The sequence below is a fragment of the Borostomias antarcticus genome (assembly GCF_949987555.1).
Source record: "Borostomias antarcticus genome assembly, chromosome: 17".
Taxonomy (NCBI): Eukaryota; Metazoa; Chordata; class Actinopteri; order Stomiiformes; family Stomiidae; genus Borostomias; species Borostomias antarcticus.
Window position 1 is genome coordinate 4,125,960 of NC_140250.1, and position 18,698 is coordinate 4,144,657.

The 18,698-nt window shown below is 47.1% G+C and overlaps 1 protein-coding gene across 1 annotated transcript in view; it reads right to left on the minus strand.

The window, feature by feature from the left end:
* Positions 1 to 18,698, minus strand: part of nrxn2b (neurexin 2b) — a gene marked incomplete at its 3' end in the record, with an annotated part of 537,657 nt that overhangs the window by 474,678 nt on the left and 44,281 nt on the right. Inside the window, exon 2 of the mRNA XM_084452184.1 lies at positions 13,806 to 13,823. Coding sequence (XP_084308310.1) covers positions 13,806 to 13,823 — 18 coding nt within the window. The remainder of the gene's footprint in view (positions 1 to 13,805; positions 13,824 to 18,698) is intronic.

Consider the following 18,698-nt stretch of genomic DNA (forward strand, 5'->3'; position numbering starts at 1 on the left):
GAATAACTAATGCTCATTAAGATAATTCACTGTTCTGTTTTTTGTTTAGTTTTGTTCTGTGTTTTTCAAAGCCATTACATAAGGTAATGAGTAGTCATGCACTCTGGGGGCGGGTGGCGCTGGCTTATTGTATTTGGTCTACATATTTTTGTTTTTAAGTGCTGCTTAGATTTCGCCTCATTACCAACTGACGCTTCATCAATGGAGAAAAAGGGTACAGGATAACCCACGGACGTGTTGGATGGGATACGTTAGAGAGGCAATATGGTAATTGGTACTCGCGGCCGGCATGGTCTGCAGAGTTGACTGAAGGGGTTTGAAAAGAGACGGCTCACCGATAAGTTGAATAGTACGCACACTCCAATCATAGAACACGCACTCCAATCATAGAACACACACTTCAATCAAAGGACGCACGCACTCCAATCATCAAGGTATAAGTTAGTACTGTCTCAACCTCTGGAAATTCTCATGATGGCATGAGAGTGTGTGTGTGAGAGAGAGAGAGTGAGCAGCTGTTGTTACCGTTTAACTTCCTGTCCCCCTGCTGAGCTCTGCCTTCGCAGCCCGCGGGGCCGAGATCTAGCCGGTACACCGCGGAGACGAAATGTCAGCCTGAAGGGTTTCTCTGGCGCTAACAGCGCTAACGCGGCCCTAGCCCCCTCCGTAGACCCCCCCCCCCCACCCCCACCCCCCCTCCTCTCAGCTCGTAGCTCAAAGGGCAGGAGTCAGGTATAACACACGCCGGGGAAGCTAGCTTAGCTTAGCATGGCCGACACGTCCCGCGCTTTGACAATAATTTGCCCTAACATTTCAGGGAAAAGGTTAGGACACCTTCCCTTCCCTCCCAACTCCATGAATAGGGCATAGGTGCCTGGCCGAGTCTCGGAGCACCACCGAATAAGCCAAACTAGGTGTTAGGTCGATGCTATTGACTGACCGTGTGGCTGGGAGGGGTACAAATTGGCGGCCAGTGATTTTCAATGAACAGCTGACTCAATCAAGAGGTGAGCTTGTACCCTTGCTATCTCAAGAGACTATTGTGCTGGAAAAACCTAACAATTAGGATTACGCTTCTCTATGTGCAAAATACATTCTGCTGATGACAGAAATGAATACGAAACCTTGACCTTTCGCGACCTTGATCAGGCGGTGGGAGACTCCAGATGAGGTCTAGTGGACTATCTTTCCAAAACATCCAATTCCCAGGACGCGCTCTCTCCAGCTGGACTTGCGCAACTTTTGTTCAATTAAAGCCATCGGGGGGAACCTACTGTAACCAGTTTATCATCCGCTGTCTGGGCATCATTGATCAACCTGTCTAGCCTGTGCAACAGCTTAGTCTGGGCCCTGTACCCATCCCAGAATATGGGAGTGTGTGTGTTTGTTTGTGTGTGTGTGTTTACTGTATCTCCTGTTAACCACACACACCAGCAAAAAGTGAACCAAGGAACATAATTCTGGATGATTGGACCTGGTTTCCCCTTCTGACAGCCAGGAAGAGAAGACAAATATAATTCACAGTATACAGTATGTTGCATGTATCACGTTAAGCAACCAAACTATGTGAAAAGGATACAATACTCTCGCTCTTTTGTTTCGACACAATGTGAAGAAAGGAATGCCCGTCGACCGCCACCCAAAAGGCAAAAATGTCCTGTACAGCATCGACTTGTACGCAACGCGCAAAAGGGAATGGCCGCAGTCACACAGCAACGCCAACGTCCTCTGGGCTGCTGTCCGTTCCAATGTGTTCAAGGCCAGTGCAGGTCTCTCTCTCTCTCTCTCTCTCTCTCTCTCCCCCTCTCTCTCTCTCTCTCTCTCTCTCTCCCCCTCTCTCTCCCCCTCTCTCTCTCTCTCTCTCTCTCCCCCTCTCTCTCTCTCTCTCTCTCTCTCCCCCCCCCCCTCTCTCTCTCTCTCTCTCTCTCTCTCTCTCTCCCTCTCTCTCTCTCTCGTCGCACTACACACCGGGCCGGCTCTCTCTCTCTCTCTCTCTCTCCTCTCTCTCTCTCTCTCTCTCCCTCTCTCTCTCTCTCTGGTCGCACTACACACCGGGCCTGCTCTCTCTCTCTCTCTCTCTCTCTCTCTCCCTCTCTCTCTCTCTCTGGTCGCACTACACACCGGGTCGGCAAAGACCGGAGGGCGAACGGCGTTATCATTAACACGCAGAGCCGCTGAAATATCTAGGCCATATGTGATTCCACAGAAACAGCCTTTGGTTGTTGTTGCTTTCGCTGGTTGGACGCGTCGGGACTTGCTCATCCCACCCCCGCCGCCCCCCCCCCCCACACACACACACACACACACACCCAGAGCGACTACCCACAGTGCAGTGTGGGGTCGTGGATCAAGCCTGGCCAAGCGCACACGCAGCGGCACAGCTCAGACTGCGGCGTCAGGCTGTTTCCCAACAAAAATGGCCCGGAAGGCTACGACGGCGGAGAGATAAATAAATGCCGTGTGACAGCTGTGGGAGAGATTTCTCATGACTCCTATAAACACTCCTCGCTGTGCCAGCCCAAAGGGAGAAAGAGGGGGGTTCCTGCCAGAGGCTCTCGTAAAGCCCACCCTCTATGAAGTCTCGCCGTGTGTGTGTGTGTGTGTGTGTGTGTGTGTGTGTGTGTGTGTGTGTGTGTGTGACAAGAAAGGAGGGTATGTCTCCGCAGGTGGGATGCATTCTTGCTGACATTCCGTTTATTAGGTCAATCTCATCTGCACATACAAACACACACACACACACACACAGACAGCTGCGTCACTCAAAGACTTGCCGAGCCGTACCACGTACAGACTGGTGATCATTTTTGCTCAAAGCACTAGAAACCACGTGCCTTGAGATATATTGAAACCGAGTTGCGGGTCACGTCATGTCGGACTCTCCCTCTACTGGTCCTTCTCCCGACGCACGGGGAAAAGAGGGGCGGAAGGAGGGAGGAGGGAGGGAGGAGACGGAGAGGGAGCGCCGCGCGGCGCTACAACCGACCACCGACGCACCTCGGGAATCCTCCGGAGCATCCCCCCCATCCTCCACCCCCGCTCCAAAATGGCGGGAGACGGGAGAAATGCAAACGCGCTTGGCTGTTACGACTCTCCCATTACGGGATGGAGACGTAAAGAAAAAATAAAGAACAGCTTAATTCTCATTCCCACCTCAGACTGGCTCACCATTCATCTGGGTGGCCTGTTGATCCCAATTTTACGAGACCATTTCCCGCCGCGCGCCGCCGATGCATAATTGTAGCGCCGGCTGAATGAAAAGAGCCGGCGTGCGCGGAGCTGGGAAACCGCTTTTTCTAACCGGGGACGCGGACGAGTCGTTTTCTGAAAATGGAGTGCTACCTGTTTTCTGTGTTGTGGCAAGCAGAATGGTGCATCTCTGGGAGGGATTGTGAGAGACGCTGCCGTGTGCTTAACCCTCGTTCGGTGGAGCTGGCTCCCTCTTACTGCCTTTGTAATGCTGCTGAGAGGGAGCAAGAGAGAGCAGGTAGTATGAGAGCCCACACACACACACACACACACACACACACACCTACGCACGTTCCCCACACAAAAACACACAACCTTGCACTTACACTCACACTCGTACTCATTCAGTTGCTCAAACACTCTCTCTCTCTCTCTCTTTCTTTCTCTCTCTCTCTCTCTCTCTCTCTATCACACACACACCCACACATACTCCGACACACTCCGACCCCACAGCAACCCAACCCCGTCTTTCAAACCAGTTGCTTAGCAGCCTCGGCAGCAGCGAGGGCCGTGTTTTTTTTGTTTGTTTTGTTTGTCCTCCGGTGGACGGGAGAGGGGCTCTCTCTCTGGAGTTAGCCCCGCCGTAATCCTCCCATGTGTCACCCTGCCACAGAGACTTCTGGGATTTTTGTCGATGGCCTTTCACAGCATAAATGTATTCAGGGAAGGGGACGCAGGTACACAAAGAGAGCTTTCTCTGGAAACAGAGGAGGGGCTGGAGCGCGGGGGACAGAGGAGGGCCCGAAATGGCGTGGTCGCGCCTCGGACGAGGCTGCGGCTGTCCACGCGCGGACAAATCCGTTTACGGATGATGTGGCGAGGGGCGGCCGTGCAGACGACGGAGACGTGTCACGAGGCTCGTCAGAAGGCCCGGCCATAATAGACACGCGGCAAACACCCAATATGACAGGCGTAAGGATGTCCATCAATTTGGACCTGCCTTTTGAAGTCTGCCTCAACCTCTTTTAAGAGCGGAAGAACATTTCAGGGCTATATTTCAATAGCCAACTCAGTTGCTTCATTCAGAGCCTGATAGGTTGATTGATCTGGGCTTTAATGGTGTTTTCTATCATTCAAAGACGGTCAAATGGAACACATAATTGCAGTGGCAATGTGGGCTTTAAATGGAATACCTCCAACCGTATTAAAGCCAGCAGAAAGCAGTATGAAGTGTGCGGGGGTTGTAAGTAAGCCAGCTTTAATTATATAGCACCTTTCACAGAACACAAAGTGCTTCACGTGTGCAAAATAGTTTTTAAAAATTGTAAGAACAATAACATAAAAACAAGGACATGAAAACAGACCTGAGTGACCAGCTTGTGATGTACTGTAGGGATGGAGAATGTTACAGATGTACACAGGTGTCTGACCATGCAGAGCTCTGAAGGTGATGACAAGTACCTTTAACTGCATCCTAGATGTGATGGGGAGCCAGTGTAAGGGGGCGATCACACCTGGGAAAGACGCTAGAAACGAGACGCTAGTACTGTAAAACCATTGATTTCCTATGATACGGCGCGTCTGTCTGGCGTTCCGGTGTCTTTTTCGACAGGCGTCTTTCAAGCGTCTTTTCTTGCAGGCGCGTCAGTTTTGACCCGCGTTTGTAGACGCTGAAAAAAAAAAAAAGTTGAACTATTTTCAACTTTTGAGCGTAAGACACGAGAAGCCCCATTTCGTCATCGTCATATTTGGCCCAAGCGTTTCAAGCGTTCAAGCGTCTTTTCCAGGTGCGATCGCCCCCTAAGGAAGCTAAGATGGAGTAATGTGACAGGTCTTGCTGGACCTAATCAACAGCCTTGCAGCAGTGTTTACAGTCTAGGGATTACTTGCTGAGGCAGGTGAAAAGGGAATTAGAACAGTCTGGGCGAGATGATACAAAAGCATGAATACGTATTTCCAGCTCAGCTTGGGACACAATAGACTGAAGTTTGGCAATATTTCTAAGAAGGGAAAAGCAATTATGGGTCAGTGACTTAATGTGATAATAAAAGTGAATTGCCTGATCAAAAATAACACCAGGATTTCTGAGCTTAGACTGTACAGTTCTTGAAAGGGGCCCCACAGACTGAGCAACTTTAGAGCTGACGTTCTCGGAATGAATAATAAGAACCTCAGTCTTAAAGGAAATTGTTGGCCATCCAATCCTTAACAGCAGTCAAACAGTCATGTAAACCAGACAACGTACAGTATCAGTCTTATCTGGCTTAAGAGATATGCAAGGCTGAATATCATCAGCGTAGCAATGATAAGAGACATCTTTATATTTGATAATAATCAGTCCTAGGGGAAGCATATATAAAGCAAACAAGATATGACCTAAAACAGAACCCTGGGGAACACCACAGGGCAGGACAGCAGTTTCAGACATAGAGGGACCAACCAACTGACAGAAACTCTTGTTGGAGAGATAGGAGGAGAACCAGTCCAGGGTGCTCCCAGAGATACCCACCCACTGCCTTTTCTATCAGGGTGCAGTGATCTACACTAATGTATTGACAGCTGCGCTTAGATCTTATAACACCAGAACTGAGCATTCACCCACATCGAAGGACCTCATGATGTCATTTGAGACTCTGAGAAGAGCTGTTTCGGTAGAATGCTTCTGACGGAGAACAGACTGGTATTTATCAAAAATTTATCAAAGCGTCCATTCAGAACCGCAGTGAGATGTTTGAGCTTTTTTTGGGTCTATTTTTGTGACGCCGTCGCGTGGGAGTAGATGTGAGATAATTTGACAGATTCATGATAGTGCTGCGGTATATCGGCGATTATTCAGGATGCCTAGATGCCGTCTCCTGTCAGATACGGTCGCAACGTCCGTCAGCGCCGTGAGGTAAACACGGGTGGACCTCCACCTTCTGCTGACCCTCTTCAACAGCCTCTTCATCCAGACGGTCTCCTTCAGCTCCACAAAGGAGCAATCCAGTTCCTCCTATAGACGTGCCCCTGCTAAGCCTCTTAGCAACAACCAGCTGACCGGTTCTTCCAGAGGGAGGACGGCAGATAGAGGGGAAGAGAATGTGCTGGACAGGATTACTGGGATTGTATTTCTGACAAGGCATACATTAACCAGCCGAAGACAACGAAAGGGGAGACAAAGCAATGTAAACTCCAAACGCCCCATAGCCCCTGATCCTCAGGGGCACACTTAAAAGAATCTGTCCTTTGTTGTTTTGTGTTGTTGTTCATGTGGACATCTTTGAGACTCGGAGAGGCACAACACATAGGCACATTGATCCCAACACCTTTTCATTTGAATACAGGCGAGAAGAGCAGTACCACGGATGGTTTCACTGTCAGAACCAGCTAGGAGTGATGGACTTGGCGACCATAACGATGAGTGGTTAGAGTGAAATAATCAACATGGGATGATGCAGAAATATATACTTCAACGCACTATAGCCTAAGGGGTCAAATGCTCTTCTCAGGTTTGACTGGCTGCTGATTGAATATGTAGGTCTTATAAATAGACATTCATAAGCTTTGTTCATAAGATTTATCCTCCATATCAACTGTGAGATTGCAAAGTAGCGCTGAGTTCAGATGTGGTCTCGAGATGGGACTCTTCTGTCTTCACACACAGGCAGAGCGAGCCATACTGAGGCTGAGAGGGATGTAGCTATATATCTGTCATATTATAACTGTAAACCATATGATAATGTATGCAGGGTTCAGAGCCTGGAAGCACACTTCCTCTGTGGGACCGGCTCTCCCTGAGTCCAGCAGCCATCTTCACATGTGGGCGGCCGACTGAGTAGAGAGCTCAGGGCAACTGAGTCTGCTGGTGAAATAAAACTGTTAATGTTCTTACGGCTCTTAAAAGAGGTTGAGGGGGACTTCAACCAAACAATATGTTTAGTGTTTTGTCTTGTGAAGGCAGGAGGCATCCTTAGGCCTGTACAGATAGACAGCAGCTTTAGGGAATATATATATATATATATATATATATATATATATATATGTTCTATATAACTTTATATATATAATTCTATTTCGTGGAGCTCCGCCCCACAGGGCAAGCTCCTTACTGGCTTAACCAATCGTAGCTAGCTACGTCCACTGAAGAAATCAATCAATACATAAACGCACCTGCGACTACAGTAGAACAGGTGCGCCACTATAAAAGGGTGCCGAGACCACACAGCTGCTCCTAGAATCTTTCAGCTTGATTGGGCCTTCATCGCAACAATGGTCTTAACTGCATCCTCTAGGCCTATTACTGTGCATGTGCACGTCGGTGCATATATTTTTCGATTCTCAGTTCATGTTCTATGAAGATCGTTGCCAATCCATTAGGAATAAGTCTGTCTTGTTTCACTGTACTGCAGAGGTAGTTTTTTTTAAAATTTGTTTTACTTTCAACTTTGAGAAACTGTGTTATCCTGTAGGCCAGCAACTGAATCTGAGGCCCGGGATCAATATATTTGAACAATGAACCGAGTGCTTGGTCCTTCAACATTCTCCTCTTTTTATATTTGTAGACAGATAATTGCGGTCGTTTAGAGATATTGCCTCCATTTTTCTCGGTCATGGCGCGCGAGAGCTGGGGGCGGAGGTGGAGGAGGCGGCAGGCGCAGGGTGATTGACACATTCCTCAGCAATTGGCGCGCCTATTCCTTTTTATTCAGTATTTTTTATGGTTGGCCCGTGGTCGGCTCACATTTTGCCACTTGCTGCTCTAGGCAACTGTTTAGTTCGCCTACAAAGACCACCTCCGTCTCCACCTTAACGTGACAGATACCCCATCCCAAAACCAACAAAAGGATTACATATAACAAGAGAATGAGTGCATGTGGGTGCAGCCATCAGCGATTTAGAAACCTGACTGCCTGTGGAAAGAAACCGTTACTGAGACGAGTGATGTGATGTGTGTGATGTGATGCACCGGTAATGTTTTTTTTAGATGGAAGCAACTAGAACAGTCCTTAATGATGTTCTGGGCTTTCCTTTTACAGCAAGTAGTGTAGATGTTATGAAGGTGATGTAGTTCTGTGGCTTTTTTTTTTTTTTACTGTCTTTACAGTCCTTTGCAGTAGTCTACAGTCCTGAGCAGTCATATTGGCAAACTACACTGTGATACAGAATGTAGGAACATTCTGGTACACGTATACAAGTTCACAAGAGCTCTGGTGCTCAAAACAACATTTTTAAAACACCTCAGGAAGTACAATCTCCTCTGTGCTTTCTTGAGGATGCACTTGGTGTTGAGAGACCTTGTGAGGGTGTCTGAGATGTGTGTGTCAAGAAATCTAATGCTATGAACAATGTCAACAGATGTCCCGTTGATGGAAATGGGAGCGTGATTTCCTCTGATTTTTCTGAAGCCAACAATTTATTTTGAGAGATTTAGAGAGAGGTTGTTATCATGGTACCAGAAGATAGATTTGAATCTGGACCGTCAGCCAGCATGACAAACACTACAGCCCACAACTCAATATGTGTACGGCAAGGATTGACTAATATACAGAGTTTAGTAAGTTTTAGTAAGTTTTAATTATTTCAAGCAAGCCTCTGACATTGTATTAGTTTACTAGTTGTGACTGAAGATCACGCTGCGATGATTTGTTGAATTTGGTGGGTTACTACTTTGTTAATTCAAGACAGGAAATGTAACTACGTTAATTAAAGAAAGGAAATGTCCACACACACTGCCGCCTCATTCTTAATTCACCCCTCAAACATAATGTTTCACCCTGGAAGGGCTTCAAATGAATGATGGTTGGTGAATAAAGCAGGAGACGGCAGTACTGTATACTGTGTGCGGACATTTCCTTTCTTTAATTTGAGTGCATGGATGTGCATTATACACCTTGTCTTTATTTTACTCCGTGCGTGGCTAAACCTTGTCCACCCTCTGTGATTTAGACTGGCATCCTGGGTTCTAGCCATGCCAGATAGTGCTCCTGTACCCCCTTCACTATCTGAGGCTACACGCTAGCTGCTCTTGGTCTGTTACCAGATAGTGGTCCTTACACATTCCGTACAGTGTAGCCCAAATCCTCACATGTTAGTGTCTCGCACGTGCGCATCTCACACCTCGCCTGCATGTGTCGTGTGCGCTCGTGAGCGTGTTTGCGCGAGCGCACGTTTTGTGTAACCGAGTTGGACTGGTTCAACTCACCCCTCAGTATGAACACTGCCCAGTCACGTCACTGAATCATTAGCTTTTCGGGAGCGTAGCTGGCCAAAGCGGTGTTCATGAGCGGTGTTAATGAGGTGGTCATGTGTGCCGGCACGTCCGGTGGACCCGGAATCAAACCCAACAAGTGGGGGTGGAAGCAATACTGAGGAGCAATGCGGTGACACCTGTTACACGTGCACATGTGCGTCCGCGTGTGTGCGTGTGTGTGCGATGGTGTGTGAGAGCCCTCCTTCAGGACTTAAACATCACAAAATGGTGGACCACGCAGGACAGCGGACACTAGGGTTCCCACAGACTTAATAGTGTTTTAAGTTTATTTATGAGTTATTTGTTCTTTGTTCCTTGTTTTTGTTTTTTTGGGGGTATATGGTTATTGTGTCAAAGCGGTGGGTCATGTGCGATGGGTCATTATGACCAGACACGAAAATAAAAATATTCATTCATTCATTCATTCATTCATTCATTCATGCATTCATTCATTCATTCATTCTCGTTTCACTTCTCAAGATGGAAGGAGGGAAAACGTTTCTAGTAGTAGTTATTCTTTTTCTTTTACTTTCTATTTTAATCTCAAACGTGTGTGAGTAAAACCCTTCTCTGTAGCAAGGCAGATTCCACAGTTCTGTTTGAAAACAAGGAACATGCCATACAGCAGATGATTACTAACAAACTATCCAAAAATGTATACTTGAATTGTATTCAGCATTTTCCCCCAGGTAAAATTCCAAGAATATTCCAACATCAACAAACCAGAAATAGGTTAATACGCTTGCTGGCATTGGCTAATTTATGTACTACGCGTTTGCTGCTCAGTTGTTTTTCTCGCTCTTCCTGAACACATATCTAGGAAAACACTCCTTCTCCCACACAGCAATAAGAAGAAAATCCATAATCTGGTTTGGATGAGCCAAAGTAATCTCCTGCTGTCTAACAGTAACCACTCAATCTATACAGTAATCCCATATCTCCACTGAACATCTAACTCCCATTCTGTACAGGGGGAAAAAGAGGGATTTTCTCTCTATCCAAGCCTCAGATTAACTCAGAGGCTGGATGTCCCAGAATGGAAAGATCATTAGCCTTGATCAGATTGATTAAGATCAGTGTGCGTGTGTGTGTGCATGTTTTTCTATGCCTGTGTGTGTGTGTGTGTGTGTGTGTGAGAGAGAGAGTGAGAGAGAGAGTGAGTGAGAGAGATAGAGAGTGAGAGAGGAGGGAGGGCTGACTGAGCAACATTTGTCACCCAACCACACCTCTCCGGAGTCAGACACAACATGGACGCGCATGGACAGTCCGTCTCCATCCACCACTATTAATATCCATTTTATACATCCAACTTCCGTTTATGTCTGCTGTCTGTAACGAACAAAGCAACACAGAAAAGCAAAGCCCAAATGTTCCCTGGTTAAAACTCTTGCTCGTTCCAAATGCTTATGATGTCCCCCTGCAGTACGATTGCCAAACGACTGCACTGAAGATCTGTTCTCTGGGAAAGCGCTTGGTTGGCCGGCGCCAGATAGTTATTTTACCTTGGTACTGAAGCGCATGCACGTCCTCATGCCTGATAAGGGGTAAAATGCTTAGTTGGCCATAGTTACTGTATGCAGATCACAGCAGAGAGGGATGGGGGGGTTGGCTGGTCTGCAAAAATCGGGGCACTGTCCCGATGAAGATCATCAATCGTCCCCCCCCCCCCACACACACACACACACCCCACTGTCTGCAAGGCACAGGCTATCAGCCTCCTTCTGCCACAGTCTTTCTCGCTCCCCCGGGCTTCCAAGGTCTCTGCATATCATCAATCTCAACCAACCTTTGAACGCACGGTCGCTGCCACTAATTAGCCAAATATGGGGTAGGGGTAAGTCTAAAAATAGGACCGATAACCAGAACGCAAGGTGTGTGTGTGTGCGTGTGTGTGTGTGTGTGTGTGCTTGCCAACATGTGTACCGCTGTTTGGGGGATTCAGACAACAGGCCATTACATGTCCTCTTTAAATGTGTGTGTCTCATTATTAAACAGTCCTGCGAGTGCCTAGTAACATCTTAATTAAAACTATTAAAGGCACGCAGACACCTATTGCTTAATGTGAAGAGGTGAATTATTATGTAACGCGTACCTTACTATGGTTAATTTGACAAGGAAACAGGGGAAGCTCAAAATGAATGGTTGACCCTGGAGCATTTTGTAATTAAAAAGCAAGGACTGGCGTTCACAGAAAAGACACAGCCGTGCCGATTATAATAATCTCTATTCGCTATAGCTTGGCACACATGCATGCACACACACACACACACACACACACACACATTCAGGACCTTAATACAACGATGATGTCACACAGAAGAGGCAACTCAATTTCAATGATTAGCCCGGGCTGATGCCGAGATGCTGGAACGGTCTGAAATCGGTTTGAAACGCGGCAGCATGTGGAATGAAATCTGAGAGCAGCTTAGAGATCGGTGTGGGACGTTACATCAGCGGCGCCGTGCCTCTGGTACGGTAGAACCGTAGGTTCTGTATCTCTGAGGGAGAACCTCCGGTGTCTCTGCTATTTGGTGGATGGTAACGGACCACCCCCGGACCCCCACGGCCGCCCAGGCCAGGTTAGGGGACTCCGCTGCGACTCCGTTCCCCCAGCTGAGAGGTAGCGGTGGCAGGCAGAGTTGGTCTGTGTGCTCACCTGGGGTTCCTCTGGGAACCATCTGGAGTTCCCTCAGGTGCCCCGGCGTACGTAAAACGCACCGCCACGCGCCATCACAGCCCGGGTCAGCGCTCTGCTCCACCGCGTCAGGTTCACGAACACACACGCGTACATGTACACACACACACACACACACACACCCGGCAGGCGCCTCACCCCTCGACTCACTCCGCATAAGAGAGGTCGTGCCACAAAGCGGAGATCCGTCAACGCGAGTCGCTGGGGATTCTGGGAACGCCGGCGTCCCTGGCGGTTCGCACGCCCCCATCCTGACATTTTCCCATCAAAGGTTTCAGCACTTCCAACATGTGACCCCGGCAGCAAGGGTTCACACAAACACGCACGCACACACACACACACACACACACACACACACACACACACACACACACACCACACACAGAGGAGGATGACAGGAACAGGCCTGTGATCCTCCGACTCATACAAGGCTTGTGAATGTCAGCATCAAACAGGGTCGGCTATGCGGCGCTGCACGGCCCCAGCACCAGTGACGGGTCAGGATTCAAATTGAGTTCACACGGCAAGACTGAAACACGAATTTCTCCCTATTCCAATACGGCACACTTTGAATAAGCTATAGTGCCACATAAATAAGTGCAGAGCTCAAGAACGGTTCAGTGAAGAAGAAAAAAAACAAACAGGGGAGGGCTTTTTTTTTTTTTCCGTAGAGAATTCTTCGCTGGGTTCGGAGCCCGTGAGAGGCAATCCATCATCCGGCAGTCCTAATAGGAGGAGAGGCAGCCCTCCCCAAATTCCCCCGCACCCCCTCCTGCCGCCGGACCCACCCCTCCCACGGGCGCGCGTTCCCCGCGTCCCCTGAAACCGCTCCCGCCCTTGCCTCCTCTCCCGCTGCGGAGCATCGGTACGATCAGCCCGCCTGTCGATTACAAACTCAGCTGAGTTGTCATTGAGGAGGGGAGCGGAGCAGAGGTGTGTGTGTGTGTGGGGGGGGGGGGGGGGGGGCAGTGAAAGCTCTCTAGGAAACGGCATCATGTCCGTCTTACTGATCCAGTTGATGTTCTGTTTCCGTTGTGCCCCCCCCCCCCCCCCCCCCCACTCCACCCCCACCCGTCTTTCCCTAACTACCCAAGTCTGAATGACAGGCCGGGCCTGCAAACGGACAAAATGCTAATGCTAATCTAGCCATAGTTCTGCTGCGCCAAAAGCTAGCCTAGCGTCAAGCCTCGGGGCTGATGGGGCTTTTGGAGCCCTGACTGACAGCACTCTCACTGCCTGGCTCGGAGTTGAAGAATGCCAGAGGACAGAATTATACACTTTGCCTGACATACGATAGCAAATCCCCCTTCATAATCATACATACTATATTTGCATCAGTATAAGTGCATTCCATCTCCCAGGTCTCACAAGTATACGCTCTTCACATGAAGAACAATATCCAAAAGAGTATACGCTATATATTCAAAAGTAAAAGGATCAAATCAAGGCAAAAGAACATAAGAGATGTTGAGAAACCAGCTGCTGTTAGGAACAACGTAATTTAGGCCCCCTAGAGTCACTATAACCGCAGTCCAAAATGACAATGCCCCTCCCCTCAGGGAGGCCACACAGCACATACATGAAACAGCAGCCAACGTTAGCATCCAGCGTTAGCATCCAGCGTTAGCATCCAAGATGGCCACCAACACCAGAGAGGCCATCAGAGAGACTGAGGGAGAAAAGCAGTGTTCTTACCTTCCACGGCAAACTCCTCTGCTTTGGAAGGGTGGACCAGGAGAGCAAAAGAGAAGGGGAGAGAGAGAAAGAAAGAAAGATTAGAAAATGCATCCGGTATTTTCAACAACAGCACAGATTAAATAAATAATTTAAAGGATGCAATCACAGAATTCAAAGAAGGACTTCTATTTTATATTATATAAAGTCAATACTAAATTGTAATGTATTCAAAGAGAATGGAAATTCAATATTCCAGTCTGACCGGCCTGTGTCAAGCACAATCCAATCTCCCAACCGTTCAGTTGTACAAGAGCAGGGCTGAGACTGAATCCAATTATAGAGGCTCCCTAACGAGCAGAGATTCACACAGCATCTGCAATGCCGTGATCTCCTGAGAGGGAAGAGAGTCCCGCGACGTGAGCTCCAAGGAGACATCTTTGTCAGCCCCCCCCCCAGCCCCCCCAAGGCCGTGAGACTTTGCTTTAATGCAAAGTCATTGAACGGTTGAAACGGCCTCAATAAGAACATCAGCATGACCGCAGACATGTACGTGAAGCACCTCCAGCTGAACATCCGGCCCTATGAAGAGTTTAGCATCATCATCCTTCATTGTAGCTTAGCTGCTGGGTCTGGGCCTTCGCTTAAGTAGTCTGTGATATCACAATCAAAGGCAGCAATGCAATTCAGCCTGTTCTTGTACAGAATGTGCTTGTGACTTTACGGTATTTGGTCTCATTCGAGCATTAATTGACAAACAGCACGGGGCAGAACAAGCTTAAAGTTAAAAAGCAAAATGTTTAACACCACCAAAGACAGTGTTTGGAAAATAAACTAAACACAAAAATCCGGGGCTGAAAATGATGATTTGATGTATTTGTTCATGTGGATGAAGTGAGTGCAAGGGAAGTCGGGCTTGTGCTATTCACCTCCCCTCTTTTAGGATTATGTTTTCATGATGGCGGCCATTCATGGATCTGAAACGCATCATTGAGACCCCAGCGTGTCTTCGCAGTGAGCTGGGCCTTGCAACCGCGTCACCCGCTGGTCGCCGTACTCTCCCCACACAGCGCTGCATTCCCTCCCCGGAAAAAAATGTTTTCAATGTGCTCACGGCGTTTGATGACACCGGCTTGGATATAACTATGATTCTGTACAGTACTGTATTGTTACCTGCTAACTATACCCTCTTCTGCTATGGAGTATTTCTCCAGCACAGCCCGTTTGTTGAGACATGCCGTAATTGGTGGCACAATTCATTTCTATTGAACCTCCAGAAGGACTCTAGCACAAAGGGGGGGATTTCAATGTTTACTTAGAGAGCGCAAATACGCCAGGTAAGAAGAAGGAAGTCGGCTACTATGTTTCTGAGGCTTGGCCGACACCAGATGGACACCTCGACCTCCATTCACTCGCTGTATTCATTCTAGGATTAGAGCGCCCACAATCCCGCCGCGACAGCCAGGCGGACCGTTCGGAAAGGAGTCAAGAGTGTAAACAAAGCCAGACGCGCCCGGTCCAAAGACTGCTATATCGGAGATTAGGCCTCAAGCGAAGGGACTTTGTTTGTCGAATGTAATGGCCGCTGTGATGGTCAGCCATGACTCCCTCCCTGCCTCTCATCGCTCTGCTTCCCAGGGATCTCATTCCTTCGCTGGGCTATCTCTTAGAGGCACATTCTGAGCTGCTCCAGATAGATCTGTGCTCCAAAGGAGGCCGGGGTATGAAAGAAAAGATCCCCTTTTGTCCCTTCAAAAACCAGGATTCATCTCTCAACTAATTATAGAGTTCGCCTGAAAACATTCTTCTGAGATGGTTCATTTGAGCTCTATCTGGTCGCCTCCCTCCCTCCCAGAATGGACAGAGCCCAGCTCAGTGACCCTCTGAGTCGTCTTCCAAATGGTCTTCAAGACGTTTTCAGAAGCAAAGCTAATATGGGATAACGGAGTGGCTGGGGAGGGAAAGTAAGACGGAAAGAGAAGAAGAAGAAGAAGAAGAAGAAGAAGAAGAAAAGAACAGACGCTTCACCATAATCTCTCAGCTCTTACGACGTCAGTAGTGAAGTAGTGTCCCAATTGAGGACAGCGAGAAAAATCAATGCGTTTATTTGAGATTAGGTTTGCCTTTTAGGGCTTAGACATCCCATTTCTTCTTTTTTGATCTGCCCAACAAGAACAGTTTTAAGCTTACAAATGGCGGCAATAAAAGTATGCTCTCATGATGGTGCTCCCACTGTGGTCAGACAATGTTTTCTGGCCCTAGAGGAACGTTATTATGCTGTCTCACAAGACCTCACGATCAATCGATCATCACACTCATTTGGAAGACCATTTACCGGCAGTATAAGAGATACAAAATGACTCAGGGATTCACCTGGGCGAGAGGATAAACTAGGGAACAAGGACACTTTAAGATGAGGTATTAGAGAGAGGAAAGTACTAGTTGGCCTCCCTCCACCAGAGGGAGAGGGGCTTAAAATCAGCCCGTGTCTGTTAACCACCTGGAAAGGCACCGTTAGAAACTGTTTGGGAAAGGGTAGGCACTATTTGAATATTTGAAGGTGATTGGATGAACCATCTGTCTAACACGGTCTATCATGGTTTAACCTCAACCAATTAGATCAACGGACCATTGCTACCCGCTGTCGTGACGTCACACCTAAGCCATGCCCAAGTTCCTCATATAGGACACTGATTGGCAAACTGATTTATGTTGAGCCTGGCCAGACTGATCTGGGTGAGGCACAGGATGTGAGCTTGTGAGATCGCGATGGTCTCACGAGGCTAGGTTTATCCACCAAGGTGCCAAGGAACAGACAGAGAAAGTGTAGAATCTGCAAGCATGAGAGTTGACTCGTTTAACGTTATACAGCTTGCGTTTACAGAACTAGGAGTACGTGGACAGCTTACTTCACGTAAGCTGCAGAGACTCCTTGCATTTCGATGTTAAAGGTAGATAGATCTATACATCTAAAGTTTATTATATACTGCTCAAAAAAATTAAGGGAACACTCACACTTAATCACATCCAGCCCTCAATGGGTTAATGATTTTGGTTTCTATTGACAGTCATTTTGTTCTTGGTGAATTGCACAATGTAATCAATACATATTTTTAACTTGGTTATTTTGTTCATGGAGATCAGCCATGAAGATTGATGACTGGCGTTCCCTTAATTTCTTTGAGCAGTGTAGGTAGATAGTTATAGCTATTATATTGTCAAAGAAAGTAAAACATGTAATAATTAACTAAAGGCAGCGTTCTTAATTCCTTAATGACAACTAGCCGTTATAATGTGCTGTCAACTGACATAACACTAATTATTGATATGGTTCAACTGTAGGAGTCCTAGGAATAGGAGACAAACAACTTCTTCATTATTAATACATTTGACATTACATTACAGTCATTTAGCAGACGCTCTTATCCAAAGTTATCCACTTTTATCCAGTTTATCCAAAATGATTTCTTGAATTAACCTTTTGAAATATGACATACCTTTCCGAACCCCTGTATTCCATAGGTCTGTTCGTTATTCAAGCTTTCTGTTTTCCAGTTTGTTATGCGTCTTTAGCTTAATCCCTTCCATAACCCTCATGTTTTATCATAATAATAGCAGGGACCATTTTGTTTCATTATTGTCAGCTGGTTGGCTGGTTTGTATTGTAGGCCCAATGTGACTTTGTTTTTAAGTGACTTTATGAAGATTAGGAATCAGTGAATTTGTGAATCACATGAACCGCCCTCGGGTACGAAATCCTTATCTGTAATAACTGGATTGTGACTCTGCGATGTTTGACGGTGGCATGTTCACCCAAAAGCTCTGACACAGCTGTGCTGTGGTTCGTCCTCGTTGAGGGATTTCACCCAGGAGACAGACGCGCCGCTAGTCGCTCGCGAACACCGTCCCATCCTGTTCACAGACACGAAGCGCACACACAGGCACACGCGCGCGTTACACACCTTCCAGAAAACACATCCACACACGTTAGGGAGGACCAACAGCCCCCCCCCCCAGTAGCCACTCAGACTTCAGTGACCAAATCATTGTCAGATGAGGGACAGGTTAATACTATGACTATACTATGACTGGGCTGGAGTAACACACACAACACCATGTTGTACCAGTACCTTCTGTTCTCAGTAGTAGGCAAGTGGGATCATGTCCAGGGTACTAAATAACTGACTTAGCCAAATAGTCTGTTAACCTGCAGCTAGATAAAGTTAATCTCCATGAACTATACAAATGGCCTGTTCCCTGTGAACCGCGGAAGTGGCTATTTAAGTCTAATGACCACACACTTTTATTTTTTATTAATGTTCTGATACCTTACAGCTCTCAAAAAGTCCTCCTGACTTTCCCTACGTGCGTTTCTACACCCTGAAAAAGCAGTCACGGACGTCACAAAGTCAAATACAGACAGATAAACGGCCTGAGATAGCGCTGCAGCAAGCGCGCGTTGATGGCCGTATAATGAAACCTCGGGTCCCCAGAGTGGCATTTAATTGTGTTGAATGAGTCCCTCTTCCCCATCTTCTCCTTTCATGTCAACATCAAATACTGTACCGCCACATGATTTGACATGGCCGTGCCTTGTGAGTCATTCTCCATCTAGGAAACGTTTCAAGTCTCTCCAAGGTTATTTGACTTCACTGTGACAGAAGACATGGTAATACTGTAGATGATGAGTGTAAAGGTAAAATAAGGACAGAACTTCACTATTAGTCTTACCTCTACTTAATAATAACAATAATAATAATATCAATAATAACAACAATAATAATGACAATAATAATAATAATAATAATAATAATAATACATTTTATTTGTTTTTATTTGTATTTGTATGTTTACTTTTGGTGATCACAATAACAAAAAGCATCCCAGAAAGTTGTGGCTAAGATCACACCAAAC